At 36.9% G+C, this 27,933-nt stretch overlaps 1 protein-coding gene across 2 annotated transcripts; it reads right to left on the bottom strand.

The window, feature by feature from the left end:
- Positions 1 to 140: 140 nt before the first annotated feature.
- On the bottom strand, positions 141 to 25,995 carry tlcd4b (TLC domain containing 4b). Of its 2 annotated transcripts, none has more exons than XM_077213755.1 (7): positions 25,698 to 25,995; positions 22,355 to 22,507; positions 16,807 to 16,896; positions 5,335 to 5,393; positions 5,116 to 5,210; positions 1,174 to 1,247; positions 141 to 1,094 (listed from the first exon to the last, which is right to left on the bottom strand). In XM_077213755.1, exons 2-7 carry the CDS (start codon positions 22,498 to 22,500, stop codon positions 764 to 766), a joined length of 795 nt encoding a protein of 264 aa, XP_077069870.1. In that variant the 5' UTR covers positions 22,501 to 22,507; positions 25,698 to 25,995; the 3' UTR covers positions 141 to 763. The 2 variants fall into 2 exon arrangements, with proteins under 2 accessions (XP_077069870.1, XP_077069869.1); XM_077213754.1 differs by having other exon boundaries at positions 630 to 1,094; positions 22,355 to 22,502; positions 25,698 to 25,840.
- Between the last annotated feature and the right edge of the window lie 1,938 nt (positions 25,996 to 27,933).

Below are 27,933 nucleotides of genomic sequence, written 5' to 3'. Positions count from 1 at the left end.
AAATGCTTTACAAACCGCCCTTTCACTCCATTTCCACCTGGAAGACAACTTCTGTAAATGTAAAGGAGCGACTGAGGTGCAACATAAGAGGAGTTCTGCAGGTATGGGCTATAACAGTAAAGGCCGTGAGCACTTGATTCTTTTTTCGTAGCAAGTCCATACGGTCTTGGTTCTGGGACGGGCAGGTGCTGTACTTGTGCTTGACACGGTGAGAGAGGTAGATCTGTGGTTTCACGGAAGCCTTGCGACAAGTCAGACTGGCAATGTAGTGTTGACGTAAGACTGAATGAATTCGATGAGTGTTTTCGATCCGCCAACATATGATCCGCAATTGTGGAGCAAGTTCAAGCCTGGAGACCACTGAGGCACATCAGTGTAAATATCACAGGAAATATGGCTCTTAAGCCAACCACGATTGGTTTAGAGAAAAAACAAGGATGGGTACTGACTGGATAAGGCTTTGCCAGGGAGATGCGATGGACTTTCCGTGGTCACGAGCTCATATGTTCATGTTCTATTGCTTCTCTTTGTGCTTTGAGGCACTTTGGTTGTGTTTGAGGCATCTATCTGCTTGATGTTCACCGGTGTAGGTGAATTCAGATTGTTCGTAAATGACATAGAGGTTGAAACCACACTGGGATGGATCCTCTCAACCTCTTTTTGAGAGCACATCCATCCAGAGCACAATTTGAAATGACTCGGAAGTCGCTATATTCTGGGAAGAGAATAAGTCTAATCTATACGTCTTTATTGTGGATGATTCTCAGTCTGTGTGGTTGTTCACGAAATTGGTCTTTTTGGTGTCCACTTTGCCCCCTCTTAGCTTGCCGGTAATGACCTTGTAGCAGCCGCGGGCGATTTTGTACATCCATATTGTGTTCAGGATATCCAAACAAATGCAGGATACGATCCAAGCCACCTGAGCACTGAGACCAAGCCTTTCAAACGCTGGCGTACCGAACGTGCCAAACACCTTCGCCCAGTAGGGCGGCATCACTGCAATCCGCACCAGGAAGAACACGACCGCCATGGCGATGCCGTTGATGACAACCAGCTGGTCGGTACGAGGGTAGGCTAACGCTTCGAAAAACCACCTGCGGAGAGAGAAATAGAGGTCAACCGAGAAGTTTATGGATCTGAATAAATCTCTCCCAGTGAGTGAACAAATCTCACCTTTGATTCACAAATGGCGTTGACAATTCTGAAATCAGTCGGAAGTTTGCAAAATAAGGAAGCACTCCACGTGTCTGCAGATCAAACAGACAATCATTTTAAATACCTCTCCAATGAGTAACAAGTTTTCATTTTCTGAATTTAAATTTATTTTATTTTTTCATCATTTTTTTGTGTGCTATTTTTGGGATCAAACCTTTATTATTAGTAGTAGTAGAATTAAATTGTATTATTAGTGCTGTCAAATTGATTAATTGCAAATTATATTTAATAAATTGTAAACATATAATGTGTGTGTGTATACAGTGTCTAAAGGGGGATTTGGTGGGGGAACCCTCAAATTTTGTGTAGGTGCAACAGGGAAAAATGACTCATCGTGGGACAACATATTGAGTATTGTGGTATAGCAGTACTTTTTGGGACAAGAGTGTCACTGTGGCAAATATCACAATACTTATTTACTTGATATTTTAATGGTTTTATTTTGCTCCATGTACACTGATATGATGACGATACGGTGTTAAAATTGCTGAACACCACAATTACCCCTTTTCCACCAAAGCGTTTTGAGAGCCGGTTCGGAGCCGGTGCCTGCGCGCGAACCAGTTCTTTGTGTTTCGACAGCCAAAGAACCGGTTCTCGGCCAGGAAAACTGGTTCCAAAGCGGCACCAACTCTTTGCTGGACTAGAACCAGAGAACCGTTCTTTTACCACGTCATGCTTACGTCGGGGGCTGGGGGCGGGTTTAGATGTGTCCTAAACATCTTTTCTGACCGCAAAGCCAGGAGAAACATTTGCAGAAACACGATGTAGTCCGCCATAGTAATTGTTATGCTTGAAGTTGGCGCAAGCGTTTCTAGCTTTTTTTAAAAAAAATTTATTGAAAACATTATGTAAGCAAAGAAGAAAACAGTCACAATATAGAACAAATAAACGGAAAGAAAAAAAAGACACAAGACAGGGGTACATAACTAATCAGAAAAGATTACATATCAAAGGAAAAGATTAAAAGACTTACATATTTCAATTGTTTTTAAAGCCTTCTTGGTTCACGAGTTAGAGATAATCCCAAAGTAATGTTGTACTTGCAAGCGTTTCTAGCTGAGACGTAAAGCGACGTACACAGTGACGTAACGACGTCGTTCGCTGGGCGCTCTAGAAGTGGAAAAACAAACAGGCTCTGAGGAGGATCGCAAGTTGAACCAACTCCGAACCAACTTTGAACCAGCACCAGTTCCGAACCCGTTCTTTTTTGGTGGAAAAGGGGTAAATATGGAACACAACCTTGTTTTATATTGTAAATTGGGAATTCAAAAACATGAAAATGGGAAGTCAAAAACTACAAATTTAACACACCAAAATGGCTGAAGACAACTATAACAGAAAAAAATCACAACCACAATTACGGAAATTTGACATTAGTCTACTTCGACTTTTAACTCTACTGAAACATCTTGCATAAAATTTGGATTTCTTTAACCAACATATGTGCAATTTAAGATTTTTGAAGGCCAAAAAAATGGATAATAAATAGCTTTAAAACTATGTCAGTGGGCATTAGATTATTTGTCAATACCCGCTCTCTCCTCATCTCCATCTTTCTTTTTCTCTCAGTCTCCTTATCCTTCCCTATTTCTTCCCCTCCTAAAGCTGAACTTTGACTGATAGTCTTTTCATTTTCATCTGTGTCAGTGAAGAAAGTAAACATAGGCTCAACTGATAGGCTCAACTGATATTTATACATTTTATGAAGCATTTTCTTAGATAAGTTAATTTACTCAAGGCTACCAATATTGCCAATAGGAACCTTCTACAAGCTTTGGAATGATAACATTTAAAAACAAACGTTTTCAAAGTAATTTTAAATAATTCAAATTATAGTCTACGTTTAACACAGTTGGTGGAATTGGCAGACGTTCCCTTAGTTATCATACGCTGTGGGAACGAGCCAAAGCATTCTCAGGTATAAATATTCAGCATTAATGCAAGTAGGTGATTTTGAACGAATATTTCATGTCGATATACAATAGTTACATAATGATAAAACTAATCCTGCTATTGATATCTTTGTAAGACTGCCGCCGACCCTATAGAACAGTGGCAACGGAAAACAAATGTCCGGTGAATATCGAACCAAAAACTAACTTTACCGCGCTCAACCACCGCGAGTGCATTTCATGCATTTGTAATCGCTCGCGTTCAGCGGGGAGGAGAGGAAGGGAGGTTGGTCGGCCAGTCCATAGATATCTATGGGCCAGTAGGCCCATCTCGGGACTAGCGAGATTTGTTGAGATTAATTAATCTATTTATTTATTCATTTAGCTACCTGAGGTCCGGCCCACTTTAACCCCTGCATATATACACATATACATACATACATACATATATATACACACAAACGCACACACAGTCAAACTTTTGTTGGATTATATATATATATATATATATATATATATATATATATATATATAAAAATAATGGGGGGGGGGGGGTCTGCTCGCTTACCTCTCTGCCATGCGCGCGTGGTTTGAAGCACAATATCTGTCTCGCATGCACGCTCGCTCTAGATATATTACGGGATATTTTAACTAATTTGCGGTATAACTAGTCGATCACGAGTGGCTCAACAGGTAGATATATAGATAAACTCATCTTTCAGGCATTTGACCGACCGGGTTGACACTTCAGCGTGAGAAATCGGGGGTGTGGCGTGAGAGCGTGAGAATTGGGTCAATTGCGTGAGTCTCACGCTCAATGCGTGAGAGTTGACAGCCCTGATAATATATAAATTTTTCAATTGTAGTCTTTCAAAAATGCATCTTAAATACTAAACTAAGTAAAATGTAGTGTTGTCAGAAATATAGTTTTTTTATATACATATCAATATTTAATTTGCTCTGGATGAATATTGTTGCGGTTACAGGGCTTGAATTTCAGCATGGGATTGCACGCATTTACTCAGATTTTGTGCTCATACCCAAAGTGTGCCACATAAAGCCTCCTCTCAGTACTAAATTGACTGTGTTTAAACAGTCAAATACACACAAAATAATCTCAAAATGTTGGTCTTGGCGTATTCACGTAAACACAGTCAGTTTTATTTTAAGTGAATGTAAACAGTTGAGTAAGAAAATGCATGCGTATCAGTATAATGATCTGTGCGGCAGTTCTTAAAGTGACAGCAGCCTAATATACCAGCTACCAAATTATGAGATTATATTACAAGTATCTAAATGGCAGTTTTTCCCTATGGCATTAATGTTAAAATTCTGGCCAGTGAAAAAATGCTGAGTGGCTAGTAACTTATACACACACACACACACACACACACACACACACACACACACACACACACACACACACACACACACACACACACACACACACACACACACACACACACACACACACACAGTCAAATCAAAGTCAGGGTGATTTTCCCAAAATGCGATTTTGTGGTCCAACTTACCAACTAACAAACTAACAAACTAACAAACAAACAAACTAACTAACTAACTAACTAACTAACTAACTAACTAACTAACTAACTAACTAACTAACTAACTAACTAACTAACTAACTAACTAACTAACTAAATAACTAACTAACTAACTAACTAACTAACTAGACTGTGTGCCAAGGCTAGTAAGTCTCTTTAAAACTAATAGGTTATTTTGGGCTGTCAAATGACATAAGCTAAAAAAAAAAGTATATAAATCTTTAAATAATACAAAGAACAGTGAAAATAATAGTCACTTTTTGTATATATATATATATATATATATGACTCCTTCTTAGAATTGCTTTTTAAAGATTTAAACTTTTATCATAAGATCTTATCTTCCTTTTGTATCAGATTTTTTTTAAATTATTTTTTTAAACAGTAAATGTCCTCAATTTCAAGGGCCTTTCATGTTGTGCTCTGTATTCCCAGGTACTTACCAGCACATATCCATAAGCATACAGCGCCGCCAAGTGGTGACAGACAAAAAACGCGTCACCCATGGTACTCCAGTTACAAGCTAGAAGCACCAGGTCTGAGAGAAGAGAGGAGTAGAGGACGGAAGAGAAAACAAGAGAGTAAAAAATGTAGACAAACCTGAAAAGATCTGAAATGTGTCATCTGTGCGTGAACTTCCATAATAAATCAACGATTCATACCATAGAACAGGTATCCACAGGTGATGGCCACATTGAGCTTAACCAGGTTAGGATCACCCCTGAAGAAGCAGAAAAACAAAGCTTAAACAAAAGAATATGAAATGCAGTCACTCAGCAATGGAAATGTTGTGCTGTTTGGACTTAAAAAGATTAGCATGAACCGCTTATTTCTGTAAGGTGTAATCCCTAAAAGCGTCACCACCCAGTAAACCTGCAGATGGAAACCTTAGCCAACAACAAAGCATGAGGGGTTGGTGCTGTTTTTGACTGAAGCCATTTATTACTGTACTATCACCGGCAACATGCCACTGTCAACACTGCCAAGTGTACAAGTGACGTTTCTCGGTGAAATTACACTCCAATGAAACAATGCTTAATGGAATTCACCTGGGTGAACATCTGAGATGGTAGTGATCTACAACGTTTTAAACATCATTCAAGCATTAAAGAATGCTTTTTCCACCGTCACAGATATCTGGTAATACACATCTACATAAGGGCAAATATACTATAAAAATTAAATGTTTATTATGTGAAACGAATGTGTACTGTGACTTTTTGAACTATCTGTTCTCAGATCAGTTTCATGCATTTTAAAAATCAAGAAATAGATTAGGGGCCATTTTTGTGTGTGCTGTCAAATCAATTAAATCGCATCTTTTCTTTTTTTCCATTTATTTATTTATTGCCAGGACAATGCGTATTAACAACAGTACGCCTGTAACATGCCAGAATTAGCCAAAGGCTAATTTTCATCTGTAGTCCTGTTTGCCAGTTGTACAGTGGCACCCTAGGGAAAATACAATTTTTAAAAGTTCATAAGTACGTGTAAGTACAGCTGTGTTTGTCTGCGACAGCGTAGCTACAGTAGACGATAATTATGAACCTGTTAAATCTCCCTAAAAAAATTAAATTCTGAAGAACAGGATAGTTATATGCACAGGCAGTAACAGCAAATAGCATGCACTGTCAGTGCAACAAGTTAAAACATTTGTTAGAAGAATATAAAGATACATTTTAAAATCATTAGCAAGGTCAAACAAAGAAAAAAAACAAGGAAAGATTCACGACTAACACAAACGGCCAACAGTAAAACTTCAGTGTTGACAAGTCTGATTACTAATAAGCCAACATTTCAGAAGTGATCGAAAAAGGCTATACGTGTTGATGTCTCTGATTGAAGCCGGAATGGTGTTCCACTCCAGAGAAGCCCTAACGGAGAAGGCGGACTGACTAAAAACACTTTTTCTAAGTGGAATAATACAGTCACCACTTGACCTCTGGTGATTCTGTGTGTGTGGTTGTTCTAAGATTGACAAAATTACCAAGGGGTTGCGGTGCCATCCCATGTAAGATTTTGTAGACCTGACAGCAATTTGTGAACTTACAATATTTTAAGTTGGGAAAATCTAATTATTTTAATAAAATGGCGCAGTGATGAAAATGCTTTGGTTTCTTATCAAGTACTTTGAGTGCATGTTGTATAAAGTCTGTAGTGGTTTCAAAGTATTCGAGTTAGACTGGGACCAGCACGTCAAACAGTAGGTAAAATGAGATAGAATCATTGAGTGCATAAAAGTTTTGGCCGCTTGAATAGACATTGAGTTTCTAATAAATCGGAAATTTGCTAGATTCAATTTGACTTTTTAACAGGTTTGCTTTACATGTGATCTAAAATTTAATTTGGTGTCTAAATAAATGCAGAGATATTTATATTCTTGGACAATTTGTATTTTTTCACCAGACACTAAGATATCTGCATCTTTGGTTATCTTATGTGATTTTGTGAAGAACATACCCACAGTTTTTGCCACATTGAGTTGTAAACATGATTGATTCAACCATGTTGTTACTTTAACCATCGCATTTGTAAGCTTGTCGGCTACCTCGGCCTATTTATCTAACTAAATAAATCAAAATAAATCGATTGGTCAATCGAAAATCGATATTATATATATATATACACACACACACACACACACACACACACACACACACACACACACACACACACACACACACACACACACACACACACACACACACACACACACACACACACACACACACACACACACACACACACACACACACACACACACACACACACACACACGTGTATATTTACAAACTTTAATGTTAGATTCGATTAACGCGATTAAGCGATTTGATTGCACTCATTTTTATTTTCCAAATTCCATTTAATTTCTTCCAAAATGCGGTTTTCCCATTTGAATTTTTCTGGATTCCATTTGAATGGTTTAGTTCGATTTTTATTTAGACCAAATAGAATGTCTAACCAACTATTTATCATAATAGTTTAACAATTATTATTTTCTGGTTTGTTTTTTATGATTTAATAAAATCTAGTATTACATATGGTGGTAAAAAAATAATGCATACAACTTTTATGACTGAATTAATCTTTTAAAATTTAATCAAATTAAATTTAAACAATTCCTTTAATTTTTTTTTGTTTACAGTTTAAATTAAATCATGGATGAGAAATTGTGCGATATTTTAATATTAGGCCTATTATTATTACTTTGAGAGAGACATTCTACTGTATAATGGTAATATATTCCCATCATAACTATTTAATAATATTAATATTCATAGACACTATTCCATATTTCTATTAAGTGTACAGCCCTACTTTTATTTTATTCCTCTAAATTCCAGTAAATTCAACAGTAAATTCCATTTTTATGACTGAATTCCATGATTAGGTGCATATTTTCAGCATTGCAGAAATCATGCGTCACTAATAGATCAACAGATGATCTGAGTAGGTTCTTTTGAACCACAGGCATAACTAATAAAGACGCTTAGTTCAGAGAGATTTCACAAAAGGCCGCATAAACTCAAACTTACATACACAATCATTCCAGTAGCTCAAACTGTAGAGAATGGCATCAAGCATTAGCTTAGGTTGGTTTAAGAAGTTTATTTTCATGAAAATGAATTCGAGTGAGGTCGATGGGGTCATCTATGAGTTACAAGGGAGAGAAAATGAACTAAACAAACCTATGCGCTTGCCATATGGAAGATGAATATCTTGGTGTCTTATACATATACATATACATGTGTATACATATATACATATACATGTGTCCCTGAGATCTGAGTGTCTCTCTCCGAGTCTGTAAAGCGATCAGGGAACCGATACACAGCGATCGCAGGTGTCCAGTAACAGAGGACATGTGTGTGAGAAACACGATCTCAATACGAGCGCTAGCAGACTCTCATGCACAGGAAGCTCAGTCTGACCTCTGACCCCTCTGTATAACACCTGAACTCACTCCCCGCCCAGCACTGCACAGCTGAGGCCTCCATGCAAGATTTCACACTTAATCTTACGTGTGCAAGTGGTTCTGAAGTACTGTAGAAGGCCTACTGTACTGCCTTAAAGGTGCTGTATGTAAGTTTTTTGACTACTAAAGCATCTGCAGAGATTTAGGAAACATGCTAAGTTCATATATTTGTTTCTCTGAAAAACAATGATACGGCCTGTTATTCTATTTTGAAATGTGTGTTGGAATGTCAGTTTTTGTTTTGGTCTGTGAGACTCCGCCCACTGCCAATTTACCCAATAGTATTTCAACACCCCGGATTGCCAGTTTGTGGAAGACACCGCGTTTTTCAGACATAGAAGCCAGTGAACAAACTGGGTCAGAGATTGCAGCTTTTACCTAAAAAGCCTCGGCATTCATTTTAAAAAAGCGCTATGATCAGAGGCATATTAAAACATGGATAAATCAACTCATCAAATTACAGGTTAAGGCTAGTCGCCTTCAACTGTCAATTGCGTGTCCTCAATCTGGCAACCCGTGTGTTCGTGGAGTTTGGACTGTAATACCCATTTCAACCACTAATTGTCAATATTACACGCTGCACATTTAAGTACATAACTTTGATGATAGTTTGGCGGGAAAAAATAAAAATAACTAATACTTTATAAATTATAACGAAAATTCTTTTAAATTTATATGAAATGTGCCCTCTTATCTAATCTCGTTCTTTATGTACTTTTATGATTTGAACGTGGTACATGTCATTCTGACATTGACCTAAAACCTACTCGATAATCAGGTTATTTTTTATCTTACCCGAGTACAGATAACTGATTGGTTTAGGGGGAAAAACAGGCAAAAGTTCATTTATATAGAAAGATGTAGAATTAGCTTTCAGATAGACATACCAAAGCAAGTTTCTTCAACTGTGATCTAATTCACTCTTTGGGGAACAGAATCAGACAACTGACCCAACAGACTTACAGTATAGACGAATCTAATGAAAGACATTTTAGTGTAAGGCTTGAGTCAAGCTGGAGCTGCTCGATTATGGAAAAAATCATAATCACGATTATTTTGGTCAGTATTGAAATCACGATTATGTAACACGATTATTTCACATGACTTTGGGAACGTGTTGCATTTATTAAAATACACCTTTCAACAACTCTTAAAAAAAATCTAAATTTGAACATTTATTGTACATCTTGAACTATTAAACAGACCTGCAAACTCACAAGTGGTGAAAAAGGTGACATGTTTACAAAGTAATTTGTTGTAGGGGGTCACCAAGGCATTATTTACCTTAATAAAGGACAATTTATTAAACCTTACTAAATATGTTTTATGTCAAATTCTTACATTTGATCAAATTCAGTTTTAATAAAAAGGGCTGTTATCCATTAAATTAATTTACACTGCAAAATTACAACTGTAAAAATATTATGAGATTAATGTTTAAACAAATAATGAAATAAAAAATAAAATCAATGGTACCTTTAAACAATAAAACAATAAGTGGTGGCAAGTGACCATCTTAATAAATGAATCGAGTCATTCATTAAAACGATTCGTTCAAAATAATGAATCATTCAGTAACAAAACGCAGCGCTTAGTGTTGCTTTGCTTTTGTAACTATTTTCGTCGGTGAAATAGAACAAAAACATTCAATATTGCATCTAAAATGTAAGTTACTACATATAAACTAGGCTACTTGTTTATTAAACTATAAATTCAATGTAACATTCCCAATCGTGATATTATAGAACAGCTCTTAGTCGTGTTAAGTTACTTAACTATATCATATATTATAAATAAAAAAAACTCAACATTTCTACCTCAGTATGTTTCTTCTGTGAGTTTTTGTGTGAGCTGTTAGGCTCATTTGTATTGATTTCTCCACTAATGTCTCACAAATAGTCAGCGCAGCTTCCAGAAACTATCCATTACCAATCTCGGTTTACACTGACTGTATAAGATCAAAACCATCTCGCGTTTCGATCGGTCGGGCAAGTAAAACTCTTTCACTTGTAACTTAAAAATCCCCTATTCCTGGACAAGTGTTAATGTCGCTCCCTGTGTTCATCCTCGATTTGTTTCGTGCTGTAAAGCGGAACAGATGATCAGGTCATGTGCGCTCGCGCTGCCGTTCGCTTGAACTGAGGCGCTACAGTGATCGAGCAGAAAGAGATCGCGACAGCTCGAGAGACGTCTTTGGTCTCACTAAATTAGCCAATTATTATTGTTTAGTTTATTGTGCTTGCAATTTATGACTGTATAGGCTGAGAGAGTTTATGGCTTTGGGAGGGACGGATGTGCGCGTGCGCGATTGATTCAGAACACAAGACAAAATAAGAGTATTCTTGCAAAACAGAACATGGCAAAATAATCGTTTTTACTCGATTGTACTATTTTGGAGATCGTTTGGAGACAAAATCGAAATTGAAATCGAAATTCGATTAATTGCACAGCCTTACAATGTATGTAGCCGTTAGCATAAAACACAAAAAAAGAGATCGGCTTGAGCGGTTGAAAAGGTTCTGTGGAGCTTAAATCTTAAAGTAAACCGGCATAATTGCTATGTTAATTTAGCAAACAAAAGCCCAGTCACAGAAACAAATTACTTTCTGTTGGGTCATTCGACAAAACAAGTGCCTTTCATTATCATGCGTGTAGGTTCAAAATGTGCATAATTGCTAATATATGAAAACAGAACAGAGGACAGCCAAAAATATTTCAAGATAGTGCAGACTAATTAATATTTCTTCTTGTTTTGAATTTTTCAAAATCCTCTAAAACTTCTTTTCCTGGTTCAAATGAAAAAATAAATCCCATATTTGGCACGATATAAAAGGAATGTTGCTGTGCTCGCAATAATAGCATTAAATGTAGCTTCTAAAATTCACCTTGAATGACACAATGATGAGCACAAGACAAGTGAAACTGTAAGACTGTCAACCCTGTTACCATCAGCTCTGAACTGAATTAGTTATACAGTAGCCGACATATTAATATTGATCATGTAGCTTGAGATGGACAATGCAATTTACCTACACTTGAAACTGGATATTATCAAGCCAAGTGGTGGCTGCTCAGACGGGTCACAAAAAAACCAGAAACCTTTCCTTCATGATCCCACGACAACAAGTAAAGACTCAGATCAAAAACATATGAAAAGAGGAAAGCAGACAAAAGAGGTGACATCTAGAATAAAATTTTGGTAAAAATAAATTTATTTAATTTTTTTTAAAAGGCATATGTACTGACATACTGTAGCTATGCTTTCATCCACCTATTTTTATGCAATTTTGGGTTATCAAATAATAATAAAAATGGATGGAAATGCCAAGCATACATCAATTCTAAAAATGCACATAAAAAATTATGCTCTCAAATGAGGCAGAGCAGAGGAAACGCATTTGCCAAATATATCCCTCAATGCACAACAAAAAACTCACGTGCCCTTGCCTCAACAGAGGATGTGATTGGATAACTGGACTAACCAGCCGACCAATCACATCACAAAGCACATTAAATGTTGGTCCGGTCATTCTGAAATGCCTGAACTAAAGTCTGTCATCAAAATGGTTGGGTTTCATCACGTCCCAGAAGTGTCTCACACGATTGCGTTCCCAAACACCATGTCAGCGTTTATTGCGTTTCATCTGCGCGCTCTGAACCACAGTGGCTTCCACGATTGCAGCAACTTCCATTTATACTACAGAAAATTTGCACCAATTTCCCAGGAAGTTCTAAATTTGTTCTCTTGAACACATGGGACGGAAACGCTGCTTTATTCGCAAAAGTTTAATGCGATATTCCAAGTTTGCGCTAAAATTTAATTCACAATTTTGGATGGAAACATAGCATATGATGGTCCATTTCCACAGTTATTAACATTGTAACTATATTTTGTGTTATATTATAATTTCACTGCGTAAGTGTTTCTAATACAATAGCTGAGGGAGTGACGCCAAATTTGACATCTTTCTGTCTTTTGACCACCGTAATCAATCTCTCGATATTTTTTTCCTCTTTTGGAAAGTCATAGAAATGTATTGTGGATTTTCGAGCAAATGATAATGCTTCAGCTTCTAAAACACCGGAAATGTGAAAAGGGTTTATTAGGGTGAGGATGAAGTGAGGGGTGGAAGGATGGGAATGAATTCTCAGGAGCGTGTTTGTGGTCAGCATTTCTGGCCTGAGACGGCCTATTGGACAGAGGACAGAGGAGGCCTGGAGGACTGTCACATGATACGACAGAGGAGGGGGACTGGGAATCTGATGTTTCCTGCTGAAAAGGCGCCTTGTTGACAAGATTAAAAACTCTCTGATCTCAGAGAGCGAGAAGGGAGTATAGGAAAAGACACACTGACAACAGACAGACGTTTCTCTCTCTGAATGAGTCAACAGGTAACCAAAGAAAACAGGGAAAGAAGGAGCAGAGGTGACGAGTGAGAAATAAAGCGAGAGGACAGGTGACAAATCAAGGACCTGGGGGAAAAGTTATCCATGAAGTAAACATTAATATTCAAAAAATTCCTTCAAGAAATATTCATTTGTTCCATAGAGAAACTGTTTTAACGATAATGTACAGCTTTCAAAACAGTGCCACCCTGAACTCTGAGACTTGAGTTGGTTTCTATATTCTCTTAACTATTTATAGATATTTTGCAATACACTTAAAGTGTACTTTGTTTATACTTATAATTAATCATTATAAATCAAGTTTTATGTTGTACCCTCATTTTTGAATAAACTGTCTTTTTTCTCTATTTACTTCAAATCAAAGTATGTAATGTTGTGGTTCATCTCAGAGATGTTTGGTATGATTCAAGGCTCTTTATTAAAAGAATTTCATGAAATCACTATGGAGAAAATGAAAGGAAAAAAACGACCTCTAGGACCAAAATAGCAGAAAAAGTGTCTAGTCACTGTTATAGAAAGCAAATGGCGAAAGAAGAGATGAATATAGAAGTGAAATCCAAAGACAAGTGCTCTGTTCCCAAACCTAGTGAGCTGCCTTGATGTGTATTTGACAAAAGTAGCAATTTCACAAGCACCATAAATATTAATTAGACGGGAGACTTGACACACATCTGATTCCAATAGAGTCTGGCATTAGCATGTTGCAATTAATATTCGTGTATGTAAACTAAAGCTGTGTGTTAATTCAGAGGCTGCGGACTTCAAAGGCCATGAAGGTCAAACCAAGTAGGGGTCGACCGATATGTGATTTTCAGGGCCGATGGCGATACCGATTATTACAGATCAAGTAGACCGATAACCGATATTTTAAAACCGATATATAGCCTATGTCTGGTGTAAAAATGTAAGTTAATGTCAAAATTAAGAATAACAAAGAGTTTTGAAAAATAATTTCTTTAAATTATTTTAAACATATCTTAAAATCTGAGAACTGTTAATAATAATAATAATAACTTTAAAAAAATGTGCAGGGAGCACCCAGCAGCATTCTGTAAAACTTAAAGACTCTATTTTAATGTTTAAATTAAATTTTAGTCCTGAAAAAGCATTTCTTATTCATTTAAATCATCAAATTTATTACATTTATTTACAGTTTAACAAAAGTGACATGTTTAGGGCCCTGTGAAAAAAAAAACTTTTATTTTGACGGGTTGCCGTGGAGATCTTTGAGTTTCTGTGTTTATGATATGACGATAACTTTTCTCAGTTGAAGCTTTAAAAAGCTCATGAAGTGACTAAGCGGCTCTGGAGATGATGTTTATGCAATCATGTCCTCATATAATGATGCGGCTGAGGCTGAAAACAGCGCAAGCGTCACGCGTGCTCCAGTGTGTGCGTGCGTGTGTGTGTGTGGTAAATGAAATCACGCGTCTGCACCATTCATTTAGAGACACGCAGGATTCATATTGAAATAGTCTTTTTGCGGTTTGAAATTCGATTTGATTTATACTGACCTGCTTTTTACTAATTTATCAAGAAGTTGACAAATTCCGTGACATTACGCTTTATACAGTAAATTCCGTTTTCATGACTGGATTCCGCGATTCAGTCCGTGTTTTCTGCATCGCTGACATCACAGGACCCTATTATAAAGAGGTGTTTTGCAACTTCAGTGGAGTAATGTATTGCTACTTCAGCAAAGTCTGCTGCTGCCTTAATTTTGAGAGACAAGACAACTGATGCGTGATCAGTGCAGCAGCTCCAGTCAGCGAGTGCTGTCGGTGTGAGTGCTAAACTTTCAGTGCCTTCAGCTTTCCGCATTGATTTGATTGGCCGGACTTGTGTCTCCAAACAAATCAGATCTGCGGGACATTGCATTGGTCTAGTCTACAGAGTGGTGCGTTCGACAGAGGTGGCTGCGTCAGAGCCAAGTATAGCGCATTTCAAAATTAAATTATTTTATCGGCAAATCAGTTTTGAAAATGGCCGATACCGATAACCCTAAAAATGCTCAATATTGGCGCCGATAATCGGCCAGGCCGATAATCGGTCGACCCCTAATACCAAGTGTTGTTAAACGGGACAATCTAGCCTACAGAGGATTGTCCTGTGACAGCTTCCATTGACGAGTCGCAGTAACATTTGAACTGGACTTTTTTGAAAGTTATATTCAACTGTCTGAAGACGAAACACCACGTTCACCTTGGTCCATTCATGTACCTGATGAAGAGTATAAACTATCAATAAAAACACATATTGGAAAGATATGTCAACATTTAAAAAAAAACATTTGTATCGTTAGATATTCAAGTATGTTAAAACTCAACAATATTTCTTAAAAAATATCCAATCTTCATCGCCGCACAATGAAACTTCTTGTAGGCAAGGTTGCGAAGGATACACTCTTCCTATCCTTCGTGGCCCAAAAAAGGACACATTTGTAAGTCCCATTGAAAGAGCTTTTCAAATTGCGCCGCTGTGACGCATTTGACCTTCGAATGCAGCCTTTGAAGGATTGAGCCTCCGAATCGGGACGCAGCTTATGATTTATGCTCAGAGTATTTGTGTGCTGCAATGCATTCTGGGTTTGCTTTATCCACAAAGCCTTCATGCAATGCTGCTAAAAACGAGGCAACTTAGAAGGAAACATTAAGGGTGTGTTGACACTTGTAGTTCGATTCTCTTGGTTCTTTTGGTCCGGACCAAAAAAGAAAATAACACATTTAGTCCTAGTTCACTTTGCATTATCACGTATTTTGAGACCAAACATCCAAAACAATGCTGTGTGCTGGGCTAAATGCCCTCGTTGTGTGTGCGTAGCTATGTACGATGGTATTTTGACCAGCTGAGAACTCGTGAAGAGCTTATAAAATGTGTAAAGGAGTCAAAACAGCAGCAGGAATCCCTGTCACACACACAATCGAAGATCTTCTGCGAGGAGACACCATTCTGACGCCTGTACCGAACTGTGATGGGCAACATCGTGACTATAACGAGAACAAACAGGTATGCTTCAGCATTCTGTCCTTTATAGGGTCGCATCTGGTGACATTATTTCCTGTTTTTGGTTCATTTAAAGGTCTTCTTCCATCTTTTCAGCGATCTCGGCCTGCTTGTTTGGTGCGCACTAGGGTTTGGATGGCAGCATTCACACTTAAATGAACAATCGAACCAAACCTGCCAAGTGTGAATAAACCCTAAGTTGCTGTCTACCTTTTGATGAGGCCTCAAAATGCTGTCTCAGTAGACAGCTCAGTAGGTTTTGGAGCAGAGCTACAGAGGACAACAACTAAAGACAAATTACCATTCTTCCCCTTCAGGATGCAAAGATGCAGACCAAACAGGCAGCAGGCAGAAAAGGAAAGATTAAAAGAGAGGGAAAGAAGAAAAGAAAAATAAAGACAAGAAGACAAATGAGACGGCTGTTCTCTGCACTGGCGACTACAGTGGACACAACATTTCTGATGACAGAGCAAAAGTTTCAATTAAAACTTCAGGATAAAGGGAAATTTGTCATATAATCCATGAGATCATCAAATATTGGCACTTTAATATTGATTGGTACTAATTGTTTGATTCTTGCATTTTGGTGGGTTTTTATGGATTCATAAATAGCTTTTCGACTAAAGACGCATTTGTGAGTTTGGTTTTAAGCTGTGAAAAAGAAAAAAAGAAAATTCACAATGAGATCCAAAAAGTACAATAAAGGTGAAAATAAACCTGCCCTGTTTTTGAACTACTGGCCTCTTACCAGACGGGGTCTTCATTGACGGCATCATCGTACCAGAGGATATAGAGACAGAACAGCCCCACAATTAATGCATGGACAGTGGACACCAGCCTGAGGACATAAAAATACTCCGTTATTCCCAGACAGAGAATCATTTGGATCTTGAACCTGAAAAAAAAGTCAAAACAAAAGCTTGGGAAACTATTTTAACTCAACATTTTACATCAGGAACCTTCCACTGAGTTTAAGCAACATTTCAGTAACCACAAACTCAAGCAGTTTGGCGCTCAGGATTGTGCACCATTCAGAATTGAATTGAGAATGAAATAAATTCTTGGATTTTAATTGCACTTGACTTAAGGTAGCTGGTGGATTTAAAGATTGAAATTTACAGAACTGAACTCTTTCCCCGCCATTGACGTAATTTTCGGCCACTCAATGTTTTACTGCACTATATACGGTAGGGGGCGCTATTACACATCTTCTGAAAGAGTACAGAATCTTTGGATCCAAAAACAAGTGAAGAAGAAGCAGATGCAAGCGATAGAAGCATTGCTTACACACATGTAAACTCAGGGCTCGAACTTCGGTGCGGGATTGCGGGTATTGCGCATCATTTTAATCACTCCCGCAGGTCTTGCGTTTATAATGCGGGAAATTCCCACAAACATTCATTCAATCTAGCATGTAGGCCTATGAGTAAATTTAATTAACAGATTATAAGATCAAATCAGTCATTTTAAAACATTCTGCGAGACGCAATTTCACAAACAGCGTGAGTGATTCTGCCAATGCCGCGTCTTCTCTGACTCTCAAAATAGGTTGCACAAGGCAAGCCAATCGCGCTACAGCTGCAGGCGGTGATTCTAGACTCTCGTGTTTCAGGAGTCGGGACATTTGATGGAAATGTCACTTGCACAATCGGGCCATTGCATCGTCACTATTGTTTATAATTTGTGCGTCTTTTTAAGTCTCACCTATTTAAACATTCAAGTGATTTTAAACCGCATAACAAACAGCTCGTGAGTAACAAAACTGAGTTATTTTTCGCGAATTATAGCGCTTTAACGGTCAAAAGCACACAAAATTGTCTAAATTCCAGTCTTGAAGAGTATCCTCTCAAACACAATCGGTTATGTCATTAAAAAATAATACAAAAAGAAAAATGCATGTGACACTATAATGAAAACAGTATGGGCCGTTCACGTTACGTCTTTTGCGCGTTTATCCTTTACTGAAACGTCTTCGTCTTCAGAACATGGCTCATGATTGCTTAGCAACAGGGAGCCCTTTTTAAAAGAGGAGAAAGTGGCGCGGACTGCGCTTTACACGCAACATGTGAACGTGGATCCGTGCACTAGCTCTTAAAGTGAGAGTAGCCTAAAATGTGTCTGTCATTATTGTATATAAAACAACAAAAGATAACATTAATTTTAAAGAATCAGGATTAATAGCCTATGTATTCAAATTATACAGGACTATAAGACTATTCTGTGTTATTTTTTCCGTTTCAAGCATTTCTGAATACTAGTGTTAGACCTAAACTTTTCTCTTTATTTCATGTATTTATTTGTGCAACTTTTTTCAATTTAATTCAAAGATTGAAATCAAGCTTCCTTTTGTTGTGTAAACTAAAAAAAATGGCCCCATTGTAAAAACACAAATACAATGAGTGAGCAAACATTTAGCTAAACGTATTTTTTTTTAATTGTCTAAAAAAAACTCCCCCCTCAAGTTAAAAAATCCCCCCCATAAGAATGACCTAAAGGGGGACTTCCCCCCTATTTTCCAAAAACGAAATTCAGGCCCTGAAACTAATGCAATCATCAAACATTAAACTGCATATTAATCAGAATCGCCAATTCAGTTAAGGGATTAAATCAAATTCAATAGCATAAATCGAAAGTGAGACAATTCTTAAATTCTGAATTTTGCACAACCATGCTGGCACCAAATAGACACCTATGAACATAAGTACACGATCAATCATTTAATTATAGATATGCATATTACATTGCAATCTTCCTGATTTTAGTTTTTAGGATAGTTGACAACCAAAAGACAAGTTTAGTTAGCGAGAAAAGATTGAGACCTTGAATTTTCTTATAAAAAGTGAGTCATTGTATAATTTGCAGGCTGGGTAGAAAGAAATCAACATTAGGAATCTCACATAGATAACATGGTGCTGACACAGAACGAAATAGTATCTATAGTAGATAGCAGACAGTGAATGAACTGATTTGATCTGATCCATTAGTTTGTTTGAGCATGAACATTGTCTCTGGACTGTGGACCTTTGAATCTGTTATCTGAGTGTTGAGAAACTCTCTAGGAATCTTTTCATCATTTAACAGAAACAATATATATATATATATATATATATATATATATATATATATATATATTTTATGAAGACCATTGATCCGATGTGTAATCAAGGTTGACACGTTTGACAGGAAATACTTTGCTATCAAATTACATTCTTAATTTCATCCCATGATAGTGTGAATAAGGTTTCACTTTGAGGTTTAATTCTGGGTTGTTTCAACCCATGTTTGGGTCAGTATTTATTAAATACATTCTTAAACCCAACAGTTGGGTTTGTCCAAATTTGACCCAAACTATTTTTTTAGAGTGAAGGTATATGTAAGCTAATTTACAACAGATAAACAAACTATTGGGCAAAATATTTTGAGTAACACTTTAGTTTAGGGTCAAATTCTCACTGGCTCAATAAACACCTACTAACTGCTTATTAATATTTAGTAAGGTAGTTACTAAATTTAGGTATTGGGTGGATTTAGGGATGTAGAATATGGTCATGCAAAATAAGGCATTAATATGTGCTTGATAAGTACTAATAAACAGCTAATATTCTAGTAATATGCATGCTAATAAGCAACTAGTAAAGAGTGAGAATTGGACCCTAAACTAAAGTGTTAGCATATTTTGTCTGTTTACAAAACACTATAATTATAAATATATTACTGTACCATTGTTAAAAAGTAGTGGATGCTAAACAAACCTTCAAAATTAAGTGCAGTCTTTATAGGGAAAGAAAGAAAATCTGCAGTCAATACAGTTTGGTGTGTGCTTTCATTACAGCATGAAAGCATTTAGATTAGCTGACAGAATATCATCTGAGTTTCATTCTCTAAACACGTCATGACTTTTAAACCAATGGAGGATGTCAAAACCAGAACGGAGGTAGTATCTTCTAAAACCAATTCAATTATCTTGTGTGTTTGACATTTTTTATAACCATTTAAAGTGCTGTACAGAGATATATCTCTTCCTGACTAAGTGGTGTAAGGTCAAAGTTAACCAGGTTCATAAGATAAAGAGGAAAGGTAATACATTTCACAATTCAGTGCAGAGATCACTAAACGTCACTTGTATCAGCCTACACTCATGTACTACAACATTACGAATGATATTTGAAGGCTTGTTTGTTCATCAAAAAAGAGAATTCTCTCATATGACTGGATTCAGTAATTCTAAGGCCCTGTTTACATCTGGTATTAAGATGAGTTTTGGTCGATCGGATCAGAAGTAGACGAGGGAGACACATTCCTGTTTACACCCTTATATTTTAATCCGTCTTTTGTCCCATTTCAACCCCTTCTGTCCTGATTTCTTTGAGGGGAAGGTCAATGGGCCAGAAAATGTACGTGTTTTTTCAGATCTTTCAATCTAATGGACAATATAAGCTCACGGAATTTACATATGAACGCGAGAAACTTTGGTTTAGTTTCTGCTCTGACAGACGCAAGACCAGCCGAACGCTGTGAGTGTGTGTTAGAAATCAGGAATGGTGAGAGAACATTGAGATTGGTACGTTTTCATCTTCAAACCAAACTTGGCTCTTCAGTCGACAAAGTTTAAATCCCGTCTGGCTAGAGCTCTTCCCAAAATGTCTACGCATTAGATCAGTATGTGGAGAGAAGACGGTCTTTAGTGTCTGTTTGAACACTTTCGACCACATGAGCGTTTAAAATACGAAAGCAATCCGGTCAAATGCGTTTTCAACTTCGAAAGAAGGCAGATTCGAAACATTTTAGACCCCATTTACACCTGTATTTAGTGTCGTCTACTTGTGATCCGATCGACCAAAACGCATCTTAATAGCAGGTGTAAACAGGGCCAAAGTTCTAAATTAAACATTGGCAATATTATTTTCTGCAAAAACCTTGAAATATTCATAACTGACAGCAGCATCTGAATGGTTACATCAGCTTGTGATAAAAACTCTTAATTCTGGATATTTAAGGGATTTATCTAAAATCCCTTAAATACAACTTGTCTTTAAAGTGATTTATTGGGTGATTTTATACATTTAATCAAGTCAAGTCACCTTTATTTATATAACGCTATGTAAAATACAGATTGTTTCAAAGCAGCTTCACAGTAATAAACAGAAAAATAATGATCAATGATTTACCAATTCAAATTCTGTTGTAAAGCAGCTCAACAGAAGACAATAGTGTCATCATTATAATTAGCCTAGGCATTACAACATAACACTAGCAACATATAATACATATCGCTACTGCAAGATTTTATTGCGATCATCTAGAAAATTCTCCTGGTCTCATGTTAATGTAATTAAATTAATACATTTCAAGCATTTTACATTTAAACAAATTATCTGGAGGAGATTGCTACTTAAAAAAAGGTTAATAGAGTGTCAAATTAGTTTTAAGATTTTATTTAAATGTGTTATATTAGACAAGGCCGCCTCATGTGCTGGATAGTATACAAACATACATTTTATTATACTTTTATATTAAGAAAAAAAAAAGTAATGTTGTTTGAGAATATTTGAGAAATTAAGAAGTTCTTAAGCCATTAGAAAACTTCTTAGAGTTTAATCCTAAAATAACGTTAATCTTATGATTTCCATGAACTCAGCTGCACTCATGAACCCAGTAGCATTATCAACACATCTATGCATTCATGCTATATTTCACAATATGTGACTTCCTTCAGAACTGCTTTGTGTCTATGTATGGATCTATATTTGTTTGCAAGTTTGACCATTATTTATCCATATATATATATATATATATATGGATGGATAAATAATGGTCAAACTTGCAAACAAATATAGATCTATACATAGACACATAGATATATCTATATATATCTATATCCATATCCATATCCATATATATATATATATATATATATATATATATATCCATATATATATATATATATATATATATATATATATCCATATATATATATATATATCCATATATATATATATATATCCATATATATATATATATATATATATATATATATATATATATATATATATATATATATATATATATCCATATATATATATATATATATATATATATATATATATATATATATATATATATATATATATATATATATATATATATATATCCATATATATATATATATATATATATATATATATATATATATATATATATATATATATATATATATATATATATACCGTATACCCATCCATGCATTTCTACCCACATTTCTGTTGGGGCGTTTGTGATTTATTTTGAGCTCATACCTGGAGTTCCAGTCGTTGAGTTTGTGTGGTGGAAGTTTCCCATAACCCTGCGTGAAGTTGGAAGACAGAACCGGACTGACGCAGGAGAAGAACAGCTGGAACCCCACGAAGCTGCCAGCCACCACATACACCTCTCTCATATCCATCGCTCACCTGCACAAGAGACATCACAACACACACCGTCCGATCAGCCAATGATCACTCACAATGTTGACTGTGTTTGTGTGCAATCTCTTACCAGACAAGAGCACAAGTACAGTGCATCTGATCGCCTGCTCATTCATTTCACAAAGACTATGTGTTAAGAATTAATCTGTTTGTGAGAAAAGAGGTAGACTGACAAAGAAAGTAATTAAACGTGTAATATCGTGAAAGCAGTTCATTGTTTTCCCAATGTTTTTTCGGAAAGAAGATTATGACGGTGGCAAAGAGTGACGGAGAATGTGGGAGCAGGAACAGTTTTTGAAAATGGTAATTGCCATTTCCCAAAAATACAAATGTTCTTTTCTTTTTTTCTTAAAATCACTTTTTAAAACAACACTTAAAAAGGATCATTTTTATCATTATAAATACATTTTTAAAGTTGGAATAACATCCTTTAATCCTACTTATGTTAAAGGAAAGATGTTTAATTTAGGCTATTGGGTAGTTTCAAATATTAAGCATGGCAAAATAACTATCACCTAGAAAGTTGATAGAAAATTCCCCCAAGTTAATGTCACACATTTCATGCATTTTACATTCAAAAATGGTTGTGAGGGGCTTGCAACATTAACAGGGATAATAGATGGTACTGTAAAGATTTACCAGTGTAAACAGAGCAACACGACGCATGCATTTTGTGTTGACGCGAGAGCAGACGCTGATTAATATTTTGTAAATAAAATGGTAAATTATGTTTTTTTGCAAACAAAGCACTCGGATCACTTCATTAAACTGAGGTGAAACCACTGGAGTCAGAAGAAATATTTTAATGATGCCTTTACCTTTCTGGAGCTTGAAAGTGGTAGTTGCGTAGGGTGTCAATGGTGGGAAAGAAATCTCTCTGATTTTATCAAAAAGATCTTGACTGTATCATATCTTACTAATTAATACCATCATTTATTTTTTGGGTAAACTAACCCTTTAAAAGAATGATGAAAAAAATTCAAGAAAATTTGAGCAAAAACAACCACAGGAAACGTCTCATATCTCTGGTCAATGTCTAGAAATGTCAGAAAAATGAGCGCCAGAGGAAAGAGGAATGCAATAAAAGTGTGTGTGTGTGTGTGTGTGTGTGAGAGAGAGAGAGACACTCATTATAGAGAGGGGTCACTGTCCCCCAGCATGCTGAAGAGTCATATTGAGTCATCTGGTATTTTTCAAGCTGTATCACTATCAAGCTATAACACACACACACACACACACACACACACACACACACACACACACACACACACACACACACACACAAATGTCTTTGCAATAAAACATTTCTTCAAACTACTTCAGCAATAAAAACTTCTTAGAACCTAATCAACCAAAAATAAAACACTTTTTTTTTTTCATAAGGCATTATTTTTAGCATGGTTTCCAAATACGTTCTTCCACATAAAAGTCTGTCTGTTCATTTCAATCTCACGAAATTACTTGAACTTCTATGGCGAAACCTCTCATGATTGCATTAACACAGAAACAATGGGCTCAACCGCACTAATCCCACCAAAAATGTGAATAAACATGTAGCTGTACTTTATTAAGATTTAACTAATGAAGGTTTAAATCATTTACCCAGGTACTGACGAGATTGCAACAATAGGAGCAGATTGGGTCATGATGGTGATATCAACAGCAGCAGCACAATGTATTTCTCTAATCTAGTAACCAGTGTCCTGTTACCCCAACTTAACATGTCCATTGTAAATCTATTTACAGACTAAAAAAGGTGACTGGCAACATGTGATCCTCTCTGGTGAAGGCACGTATGGAGCACATACTGTACATATAATGTAGCGTGATGCATACGGTTGAGAGGGAATGGGCCACAGGTAACCTTTCATCAACAAACAATCGACCACCACATAATAACCACAGACCTTCATGGCTGGTCAAAAGACTCTTCTGTGCCTATGCTACCTGTGAATGATAGATTTGAGAGATTGCACAAATGGATGTCGATTCCACAACATGTAACACTAGATGATCTTTCAATAACAACAAACCATGAGCATGTAAGAGGGTCATTCTCAAAGGTCACTGTTAAACTTTCGATATTCCAATTTAATAGGCCCAAACACTATGAGATCTTAATAGAGTTTGAACATCAGTTTAGGCTTGACTTCATTAAAAGTGTCTTATGGCATCATGTGTGTGGTTGACTGGTGTTCACAGTATATATCCATTTAAATCCCAGTAGGTCATTATACATGACACATGGAACTTGCCAAAAACTAAACTAGCAGTCAGTCATCTTTAAATGAAAAAATGTCATAAGAAATTGATTTTTTTATTTTTACTTGTTCTGCAATGACATCTAATAGATCATGATCTAAAAATGTAAATGTTACTCTGCTGTGCTGTCATAAATGTGCTTCTCTCTCATAATGCGATATATATATATATATATATATATATATATATATATATATATATATATATATTATATTTAAAAAAGGAGGACAGCAAATCTTTGTAACTAATATTATTGTAAGTTATTTGGAAAAAGTGCTGAAAAAAGTGATTTTTTTCTTATAGGCCTATCTCTCTCTCTCTGTGTGTAAGGAAATGAAATAAATACATAATCATAAAATCTATCGCGCCCACACATATTTTACACCTTCTTAGTAAGATAGGCTGTGTGTGAGACAAGAAACGTGGGACAAAGCCAAAGACAGCTATCAAGCGAAATTATGCGGAAGCTGAGTAGGTTCAGTTTCGCAGGAATAACAATGAAAGAATTACCAATTCTAAGTCTGAATTCTACATTCACACATTCTCCGAAACATGAAAGAAAGTGCGACTGCGTCATAATACCCCAGTGCGTCCTAATGCGCTGCATAATGATCTGCGTAACCATCCCCGATTCCCAAACTCGCGTAACGTTAACGTACAATAACAAAGCCCACACGCAGTGAATGAATCCAGTGGCTTTTACGGAGAAAATGCGTTGCATGTGCATCGCGTAAGAAAATTCTGCACACGTAGCGACTTGAATGAGTGTCCAAACCAACTCTAGCGCGCTAAACTTTTCTATTCATCTGTCGCGCTAACAATGGCCATGAAAATAGGCGAATTCATGTGACAGCTGCAGAGAGCGATGCTTCTGTACACAAGCTTTTCGAATGACATTTACAGTTTGCATCACCTGATAAGAGTCTCATAGGTCTGTGTAAACGTGTCCAGATCCTGTCGTCTCCTTTCTTTCTTCTGTCCACGAACCCAGTTTTATTTCGATGGCGACGGCTAGCGAGCGCTTAGCCCACACGCTGTCTTTAAAACTGCACGTCTTCAGGGGGCGAACGGACGAATAAACCTGTATTTCTGGCACGAGGCCATTTCAGACATTTAACAAACACGCAAGGATTTCGTAAACCTCCACGGAGGCTGCTCCACAAAACACTGCATTTCTTCACCGTCTTGACAGGCTCCGTGATGACGTCAGCACTGACCCCGCCCTTCCTCCTCCCCTTATGAAGCCCCGCCCACCGCACAAACACTACCAAATCCCCCAGACCATGTAAACTCATTCTGAGAATATCTATCTATCTATCTATCTATCTATATATCTATCTATCTATCTATCTATCTATCTATCTATCTATCTATCTATCTATCTATCTATCTATCTATCTATCTATCTATCTATCTATCTATCTATCTATCTATCTATCTATCTATCAAACTGTGCATTAATACATACGTGAAACAATATAATGTGATAGATATGTGATAGGTATTCCTGGAATATTATACGACAAAATAACTTAAATTTATAACTTAAACAACATATATTAAAGCATGACAGCAGCAGAATTCAGTTTGCTAATAGTGTCTATTTCAGTTGTTGTGCAATATTGACCATGTTATGACATCATGAGGGTCACTATAGTTGGGGAAAGCACTCTTCACTCCGCTTGTTGCTTCAGCTTTTCATACTGCTTGCATACAGGCAATGGTAACCATCAGAAGCTATAGCAGTGAATAGTTCTGCTTTGCTTAGTTAACTCAATCAGCCTTAACTACAGTATTAGGACATCATAATTACTAATTAATTGTTGCCCTGCAGTTGTATACCTTCTTTGGTGACACCATCTTATAATTAGCTATGAGCTTTTATCATACAGACAAAAGCAAGGACGTAATTAAATATAGCCTACTGTAAAGACTGGGTGGATCCAAAATTTGGACATTAAAAAAAATTATATTGACTCTTCTGAATATAGGTCAATATGGTGCTTATGTTTCTGGGCTCCTGGTCTTATGCATACAGAAATACAACATGGAATTAGATGTATATTTTATACTAATATCTTTGACAAATTGCTTTTGCTCCTCTTTTGTAAGTCACTTTGGGTAAAAGTATGTAAATGTATTGTAATAGTAATAGTAATCTTTAAGCCAATCACAAGTGACTTACATAACAGCACAGAATTATGAGTCAGTTTTAAATGGCAATATCAATGTTGCTTTATCTGAAGACTATTCGCTCTTTTGGTCAAATATTGTGAAAGGTGCAGTAAAAGATTTCTGAGAATTGCTTCTGAGAATTGCTGTGTTGTAGCACAACACACTAGTAGCCAATCAGCAGACGTGTCCCCTCATGATGGAGGAGGAGATAGTGAGCCAATCAGCAGTAGGGGGCGTGTCCACTCATAGTGGAGGAGAGAGAGTGAGCCAATCAGCAGTAGGAGGCGTGTCTACTCATGATGGAGGAGGAGATAGTGAGCTAATCAGCAGTAGGGGGCGTGTCCACTCATGATAGAGGAGGAGATAGTGAGCCAATCAGCAGTAGGGGACGTGCCCACTCATGATGGAGGAGGAGATATTGAGCCAATCAGCAGTAGGGGGCGTGTCCACTCATAATGGAGGAGAGAGAGTGAGCCAATCAGCAGTAGGAGGCGTGTCTACTCCTGATGGGGAAAGAGAGTGAGCCAATCAGCAGTAGGGGGCGTGTCACTTATGATGGGGTAGGATAGAGTGAGCCAATCAGCAGTAGAGGGCATGTCCACTCATGATGGAGGAGGAGATAGTGAGCCAATCAGCAGTAGGGGGCGTGCCCACTCATGATGGGGAGGAGAGAGTGAGCCAATCAGCAGTAGGGAGCGTGTCCATTCATGATGGGGAAGGGAGAGAGTGAGCCAATCAGCAGTAGGGGGCGTGTGTCCACTCATGATGGGGGAGGAGAGTGAGCCAATCAGCAGTAGGGGGCGTGTGTCCACTCATGATGGGGGAGGAGAGTGAGCCAATCAGCAGTAGGGGGCGTGTCATTCATGATGGGAGAGGAGAGAAAGTGAGCAAGAGGGAGATTTGAAGAAAGACTGAAGAAAGAGAGATGGCTGAGAGACATTACAAGAGAGAAGAGTTCAAAGGAATATCACTGG

The sequence above is a fragment of the Siphateles boraxobius genome, unplaced genomic scaffold, assembly GCF_051911475.1.
Source record: "Siphateles boraxobius isolate OS27281-9 unplaced genomic scaffold, OSU_SipBor_1 66, whole genome shotgun sequence".
NCBI lineage: Eukaryota > Metazoa > Chordata > Actinopteri > Cypriniformes > Leuciscidae > Siphateles > Siphateles boraxobius.
This window is presented reverse-complemented; position numbering and strand designations above follow the sequence as displayed.